General features: G+C 34.4%; 1 protein-coding gene across 1 annotated transcript; it reads left to right on the forward strand.

The window, feature by feature from the left end:
- Positions 1–632: 632 nt before the first annotated feature.
- LOC110034039 lies at positions 633–3197 on the forward strand. The gene is made up of 2 exons (XM_020738273.1): positions 633–816; positions 868–3197. The coding sequence occupies exons 1-2, from the start codon at positions 633–635 to the stop codon at positions 2805–2807; spliced, it is 2124 nt and encodes a 707-aa protein (XP_020593932.1). The 3' UTR covers positions 2808–3197.
- The last annotated feature ends 5803 nt before the right edge of the window (positions 3198–9000 follow it).

Genomic DNA, 9000 nt, shown 5'->3' on the forward strand with positions numbered 1-9000 from the left:
CATTAGATTATCTCGAGAATCGTGAAGATCATTTTGGGTATACAAATACATATTATCATATTAAAAAAAGATGTTTGTATGCATAATACACCATTTAATATTAACTTATATTATTTATATAACTTTGAAATTTATAAATCATAGAAAAATAAGAAAATATAAGTGTTAGATCTATAATTGCATTGCACTTACATGAATATAATTCTCCCAAAATAAAATTGCCTTATACTCTTAAATTAATACGATTTTTTTTATATATAAGCAAGCTATCTTGCATCAATCTATAAGGAGAAATTTGAAATATAAAAATGTGTTAACTTTATTTTTAATTATGGGTTACGATAAATTATGCGAAAATTTATCACTTTAATCGATGAATAATGACAACTTCTAATTTACTTTATTTATTTTATAATGGTGGACTTTTTTGTTTTTCTCTCTGTTCCGGATCGTTCTTCGTCGAATCATTTATAGTAACCTCTTCCATTTCGTCATCTGGAGGCATGCAATCTCTATACTTCAAAAAAACATAGCAGACGTCTCCGACTTCACCAACTCCTCTTCTTCCCGTCTTCAACAGCTCCCCAACCCTAGCCCCAATCCGTTTGAAGCCGTTTTCACCTCTTAAAGGGATGCTTAAAACCCGATTCTCAGCCCCATCTCTCGTTCTCATCCTCTTATCCATCTTCTCCTCCTCAATCCTCACGTTCTCATCCACCACAAGCCTCGGAATCGACGCCTTCTTTTTTGCGTCAGCCCCATCTCTCGTTCTCATCCTCTTATCCATCATCTCCTCCTCAATCCTCACGTTCTCATCTACCACAAGCCTCGGAATCGATGGCTTCTTTTTTGCTCTCACGTTCTCATCCACCACAAGCCTCGGAATCGACGCCTTCTTTTTTGCGCAGTACAAACGCGACCCACTCGCCGTCAACGACTCCTTCACTTTCCTTCCAACGTCCATCAAGAAATCCCTGTCTGTCTCCGCCCCTTCTTCCAACCCCAAATCCCTAATTTCCCAGCTACTCGCCTTCAAGATCTCTATCCCTGTTTTTGTCAAGCTCGTCGGTCCCTTCTCGGCCTCCTCGCTTTCTCTGCTCCAATCCTACGCGTCCGCCGCGCTCTCCTCCGCCCAATTCCAGGTTATCGGCTCCAATTCGCACCACCTTGCCATCTCCCACTCACTGCACCTTGAAGCTACGCACTCCCATCTCGAGTTTGAGATATCCGCCGCCATCCGCTCCCACATCGATTCGTCCACGGTTCCGTCACACCTCTCCGTCCTGAATCCTGTTCCGTACTCTGTTGTGGATCGGATTGTCCGTCGTGATTTTGAGAAGGAGTCGTCCAACTCGGCCCCGGGATTCTACATCTATTTGTTGAATCTCGATCAACAGTCAAAGAGATACGCCTACTTCTATGATGCGGAGGGTTCTTCTCCGCCGGTTTCTAACTGTCTGGGAACGATCTGGACTGGCAAGGAACGGTACATGTGGATAGACCTCGCAGCCGGGCCAGTAGACTATGGCCCAGCGCTGTCCGGCGAAGGTTTACTTCCCCGGGGTGAGTTTCATCCTTTGGCCTCTCTTCATAAGCGTCATAGATCGGAAAAGCTCTTGCTTGCTGACCTTGCCTCGCTCGTGCTAAGCGCTTACCAGACTCTATTGGTTCCCTCTTTAAGAATCCCCCTCTTCTTGGAGACCATGCTTCTAGTCCAATTCATTCATATCCATGGATCTGATGATCGGGATCCAGCTGGTCTTGACTGGGTTTTCATTGAACAAACACTTAGAGAGGGCGACTTATCATTCAAGGATCAAACTTTACTGTTCAAATCATATACTGTGAAATACTCAGAATGCCCAATCTGTTCGTTTGCAATTGCCAAATCAATGAACTCTTACACATCAAGGTTTCTCTTTGAGAATTATACTCTGATTGTGACCGAGTATTTAGACTCAAAAGTGCTGAATAAGGTGCTAGCAGGATCCATTGCTGATATTCATAGAGCGGCAGGGATAACCGATGATGTGTACGGGAAGGTGCTCCCTGTGTTTGTCTTTGATTTGGATTATGACAAGATCACCTTGCTCGACCGATTCCACCAAGCTGTTGCATTTAGGGACATGGTGATTGCTGTGAGGACAAGGAACGTTGAGACGGTAAGTTATTACAGCTGTAATGGGAGGCATATGTTCACACATACTCGTAACTTGAATCGTGCTATTGTGGGTTCAGTTCTTCAAAGTATGTGGGGAGTTACACCAACTCATCTTACATGGAGCCCAGAGCATAATAAAACGATTGTAGACTACACTTGGAGTGTTGGACGGACTCCATTTGGTCCCTTCTCAGAGTTATGCTCAATTTCATTTGTCCAAAGGGATGCAGCTAGAAGAAATGTTCTCCTTGTCAGTTTAAATTATACAATCACTAGTTTGATTGATTTGTTGGAGTCAGTGGCAACTTATGGAGGTGATAAGAAGCTTCTCAAGCATAGTAGGTATGTGGAATTTGTGCAGAGGTGGAATTTGCTCAAATATAAGCTGGAAAAGTTTCTTTCTGCAATGTCACAGCTGGATTATGACAAGGCCATTTTTTTCCTGAGGTCTTCTGATCTTGATCTCTATGGTTTGCACACTGTAATTTACCAGGCAACTCAGGAGCTTGATGCGTCACTTGTTTGTTTCAAAGATCCGTCATTCCCCTTGATTTCTGCCTTTGTTGCTGTAGGAATTTTGTTTGGATTATTCTATGTTTATGTCAAGAGAGAGAAGCTTTTTAGGAACAAGAGAAAACAATTTTAGTCTTTGATTTTGTCTTAATTCAGGAGCCTCTTTTGGGGCAGCTTCGCTTCTTTAAATACATGTAAACAGCATCAACAGTTGAGGAGTTGCTATTTGATGGGTAAGGAGAGAAAATAGTTCAAATTTTTGCATCAGATCCATGTTTGCCGTCCTGAGATTTTTATTTCATGCTAATAACATAAGCTACTTAACGTATACTTGATCGTGTTTTATTCGTGGATTCAGTCTAATCAAGCTGTCTAGGAAGCGCAGCACAGTTCTTGCTGTGAATTGGGAAAATATCCCGTCCATGTGTCCGGTGTTTAATGAAATCTCGTCACTTATCACGTGTAAACGACGTACCCACTGAAGATAAAATGAAAACCTCTATATTTTAATGTATGACCCAGCCCAATGCAGCCCATTTCTTCGAAAACAAAATTCTTCGTGTCGAATAAATCTTCATTTTCTTCTCACGCCATTGGGTAGGGTTCCACATGAAAACCTCTATATTTTAATGTATGACCCAGCCCGATGCAGCCCATTTCTTCGAAAACAAAATTCTTCATGTGGAATAAATCTTTATTTTCTTCTCACGCCATTGGGTAGGGTTCCACAGAGCGATTTTCTCAGTCTCTCTCTCTCAATAGGCAAGAAATATTGATGATGAAATCTGTAAAAAACGGAAACTGAAAAATAATGATGAGAGGTTTGAAATGGAGCTAATGAATTTTGAAAATAAAGAGAGAAGTTTAAAACAGAGGTGAGTATAGATGTGTTTGAAATGTCATTAATTTATGTTGCTATTGTGGTGTTTTTGTGATGTTATTAAAGTATTTTTGTGGTGTTATTGAGGTATTTTTTTGGTATTTTTTTGATAATATTGAGGTGTTATTGCCGTGTTTTTTGAGTTATATTGTGGCGGTTCTATGGTATTATTTTTTATTGGCTTTATTATTATTTTTTGTGGTGTTATTAAGGTGTTTTCAGATGTTATTGAGGTTTTATTATGTTATTATTTTACTAGTATTGTGGCAGCTCTGTGGTGATATTCAACTGATGTTATTGAAGTCCTATTATGATATTATTTCGGTATTATTGTGGTGTTATTCATGTGTTATTGAGTTATTATTGCGGTTCTTTTATGATGTTATTGAGATGTTATTATGGTATTATTATGTTGTTATTGCAGTATTTTGATTTTATTATTTTATCCATATTATGGTGTTATTTGACTGGTATTGTAGAGGTCGGTGGTGTTATTAGACTAGTGTTATTATAGTGCTATTGTTATATTATTATGGTGTTATTTAGATGTTTTTGAGGTTTTATTGTAGTGTTATCCGCCTATTGTTATTGGAGTCCTATTATGGTATTATTTCAGTATTATTGCAGTGTTATTCAGCTGTTATTGAGGTCTTATTGTCGTTCTTTTGTGTTGTTCTTGAGGTATTTTTGCGGCATTTTTGTCATGTTATTAAGATATTATTGCGATATTATTATGGTGTTGCTGCAGTATTTGGTGTGATTTTGTCGATATTATGACGTTATTTTAGTGGTATTATGTCAGTTTTGTGGTGTTATTAGATTGATGTTATTATGATGCTATTGTTGTATTATTGTGCTATATTCGTGTGTTTTTGAGATTTTTTATGGTATTATTCGACTGGTATTATTGGAGTCCTATTATGATGTTATTTCAGTATTATTGAGGTGTTATTGAGGTTTTATTGTGATTATTTTATGATGCTATGGAGGTATTGTTATGGTGTTATTGCGATATTTTTTAGTGTTATTTTGTCCATATAGTGGTGTTATTTAAGTGGTATTGTGGCGATTCTGTGGTATTATTAGACTAGTGTTATTATGATATTATTGTTGTATTATTGTGGTGTTATTGAAGTATTTTTTGAGGTTTTATTGTGGTGGTATTTGACTATTGTTATTGGAGTCCTATTATGATGTTATTTTGGTATTATTACGGTGTTATTCAGGTGTTATTAAGGTGTTATTGCGGTTCTTTTATGGTGTTATTAATGTATTTTTATAGTGTTAATGAGGTATTATCACAGTATTATTACAATATTATTACGATATTTTGTCCATATTATGTTGTTGTTTGATCTGTATTGTGGCGGTTTTGTGGCATTATTAGACTAGTGTTATTATGGTGGTGTTGTGGTATTATTGTGGTGTTATTCATGTGTTTTTGAGGTTTTATTGTGATGTTATTCAACTGGTGTTTTTGTAATTTTTTTTTTGTTTTCATGTCACAAAAGAATACATTATATTTCATGAACAATGCATCTTGATATCTGTGGTACTAAATGTTTTTCCGTTATTATTAAATTTATTTACGTTGGTAGAGATTTGTGCAAGAGAATTTAAAAAAATGGAGAGTTATCAATTCCAAGACAAAATACCACATAAAAGCTAAATCCTAATTTAAAACCTATCCCACCCCTTTAATATTAATAGATGAGAGTTCAATGAAATATAAGGGTGCAATTCACAAGAAAAGATTCCAAGTAACCTAAAGATTGTATATAAGACAAAAAATTATAGCAATATTCTCCTGAAGATTAATCATAATTAGTTATTTTTATGCATAACATATTTACTTATAAAAAATGGCTGATAACAAATCTTTAAAAACCCCAATAAAAAATTCATGCAATTGCATTTTATTGTTAAACAAACATTATTTTTCTCACATAATAAATTTCACAAGAGAAAAAAAAATGTATAAAGAGTGAGTGTACTTGTACAACTAAAAAAGGTTATCAACAAAATATCAACTATGCAACAAAAGCTTATATCTAACATGATTCATCACAAACCCATAGTAACATGAACGTTTATTTAATAACGATATTAAATCATTAAGTTTTTTTCTTCTATCTTTTCATATTACCATTCTCATATTTGTAAAAACACTTCATTTCATGCCATATATTAGTAATCATGCATTACCTTGGATTCAATAAATACCTAAAAATTAGAAGCATTCATATTTGATGATGTGGAAGACAATGTCAAATTTTAAGATTTATTAAAATAATTGATAATTTACTTTAATTGGTAAAATGCAGATGAATATCAAAGTACTACCTATGCAAATTTAAGATCCATAGAAAAAACAAAAATTACATTAGACTGAAATTTTTGAAAGAAAACAAAGCCTTATTATAAAACTCTAATAAAGGGTAGATATGCAAAAAATTTGAAATCTAAATACATTTCAATGGAGTATAAAATATATCTAGTCCTCTCGCCCTCTCGCCCTCTCGCCAATTAGAAAATTTGTCTACTTTTGATAAATGAGATTTAAAGAGTTTAAGCTTAGCATGAGTGATGCTTATCATCTAGTTTAATCTGATGTTGTTTTTCTTTTGTGTTGTTTGGCAAGCCTGGAAATATTTCTAATGATCGAGTTGCAAATAAAATTCGCCGCACTGTTGTACACAATGAAAAAGAAGCATATGAGCTATATTGTGTATGCTCATCATATTGGATTCACATTTTGAAAGGACCATAGTAGTCTTTTGCAGAATTTGAGGAATATTAAGACAAAAGTCTTTTTATATGGTAAAATTGATTTTAAAAAAGATTTGAAGTTCACCAACATAGTGAAGTTAAAAAAAGGGGACACAAGGACTGATTGTCCAACAATGATTCAATATGCAGTTGATGTTCAGGGCAACGAGATAGTTAAAAAAAATTATAAAAACTCATAACCACTCCTTAGTGAATCCCGATAATAAGCATATTTTGCATTCCAATAGAAAGATAAGTGAACTCAATGTAGATGTGGTCAGATCTATGACAGAATCAGGGATAAGAGCTACGGATGCACCTAACTTTCTTTCTACGGAAGTTGGGAGAGTGAAGAATCTTGAATGTATGAAGAGAGATTCCTTCAATTTCATTCAAGAAGAGAAAAGATCTAGAACATAAAATGGCGACACTAAGTCACTATTCCAATTGTTCATGGAGATACATTCATAGGATGGTATGTTTGCATGAGACTTTCAAATTGATGAGAGCAGTATGTTGATGAGCTTTTTTGGAGTGACAACAAGTCCAGGCTTGATTATGAATACTTTGGAGATGTCATTATTTTTTATACAAGTTATATACTGATTAAATATAATTTATGTTGTGTTCCTTTTGTTGGTTTTATAGACTGAATAAATATAATTTATGTTGTGTTCCTTTTGTTGGTGTGAATCACCATTGGAAAAATGTTCACTTAGGAGTTGAGTTTTATCATATGCGATGATTAATTCATTTAAATGGCTATTTAAAATATTTATTTATATCATGGATGACAAACATCCAATTGAAATCTTTACTGATCAGGATCAAGCAATGGAAAGAGCTATAGAAGATTCTCTGCCACATACATGACATAGATTAGTTCAGTGGCATATCTACAAAAAATATCCTTCAAAAATCCATTATGGAGTGGGTAATAAGAATCCCAACAACCTTTTCTACTAATGTATGAGCAAGTTCTACTCCAAAAAGGAGTTTAAACATATTTGGGCTATGATGATTGAGAAAGAAAATCTACATGACAACTTTTGGCTAGATGATATGTACAACATTAGATATAAGTGGTCAAAAACCTATAATAAAGAAATAATTGGAATGAAAATCTTATCAACATAAAAAACAAGTCCACAAATAATATTTATCATGGTGTCTCAAAGCCAACAAACTCTATTATCAATTTTTTTTAGGCCTTGAAAACAAGTTGGAATCAGTAAAAAAATTAGCAGTCAATGTTGATGAGATATTAAGTGGGATAACACCTCAGTCAAAACAAAAATTGAGAAAAAAATAATCAAGAAAGAATGCAATTTAAATGACCTAGTGAAAATGCACCCAAAGGAAATATCTAATTCCAAATTAAAAGGGTATTGAGAGAAAAATAAGAGCAAAAAGTATATATTTGGTTATTCAAAGTCAATTTTGTTATATGTACAATTATGTTTCTCTAACAAAAACCATGGTATACAAGAGAGGGAAAGAAGCTTCATCTAGGTAAGAACCAGCCCCATGCGTCACAAATTTGTGTTCATTGTTAGATTGTCTCATGTAGGTATATAAAAAAAATTGAAAATCATTAGATTTCTTCTAATGTTTCATTTCCCAACGATAAAAACTTAATTATTGCAACATATCAAGAATTGTTTACACAATAACCAACGAAAACATGTACCAGCCTGATGATGGATTCCATTTGTGAGATACGATTCCTCATAAATTCTTTAATTGTATAATTATTTGGATGGATTTGTGAGTAAGAAATTCTTATAAATTTAAAATTAACTATTGTATCAGAGTTTAGAATCATTAATAAAAAAATGGAGATAAATTCAGTGAAGTGCGAGTTTTGCCTTTGACATTAAGTAACATTGATGCAACATTCATAATTTAGAATGAGTCTATTGATACATCAAAATAATATATTATTTTAAGCACATATTATATATATATTTTTTGTTATATTACACTTTAAAGACGGGTATTTTCATATTTTTGTTGCAGGTATATCATTTTTTTGTTCAGGTATATCATTTTTAGGTATTTGGAGCAAAAATGACAAAAATAATGAAATTTGAAGCCAAAACAACAAATTTTTGGATTCTGGCTCATGATGCGCCAGATCAGCGCATCAAGTGTCGTTTGACAGAGAACTGGTGGATTCTGGCTCATGATGCGCCAGATCAGCGCATCATGTGTCGTTTGACAGAGAACTGGCGCATGATGTGCCAGAAATGACTTTTTGCAAATTGATGCGGTTCAAGACAAATTTTGCGTGAATTTTCAAAGGGACACATGTTCTGCACATCTATTAGAGTAATTCAATGCATCTAGACATTTTGGAATGTTCTTTTATGAAGGTATATGTCTCTTAGATCAAAAGACATATCTTTTAAATTCAAAAGAGTTGACTTTTGGAAGAAATTTGGAATTCTTTTCAAAGGAGGCAGCCCAAAAATAAAAGAGAAGACTTTTTATAAGACTTCAACGAGAAGAAGCGGGGACGAGAAAGGGAGAGAGAGAAAGTTGGCATGAGAGGCAAGAGGAGAGAAGAGGATATTTTCTTCTAGGGTTGTAAGAAGAGAGGGAAGGTGAGAGATTTCTTCTTCATTACACTTCTAAGAGAGAATTGAGTGGGATTGTAAAGAGAGAAAGACTTGGA

This window comes from Phalaenopsis equestris, unplaced genomic scaffold (genome assembly GCF_001263595.1).
Source record: "Phalaenopsis equestris unplaced genomic scaffold, ASM126359v1 Scaffold001334, whole genome shotgun sequence".
In the NCBI taxonomy this organism is placed as follows: Eukaryota; Viridiplantae; Streptophyta; class Magnoliopsida; order Asparagales; family Orchidaceae; genus Phalaenopsis; species Phalaenopsis equestris.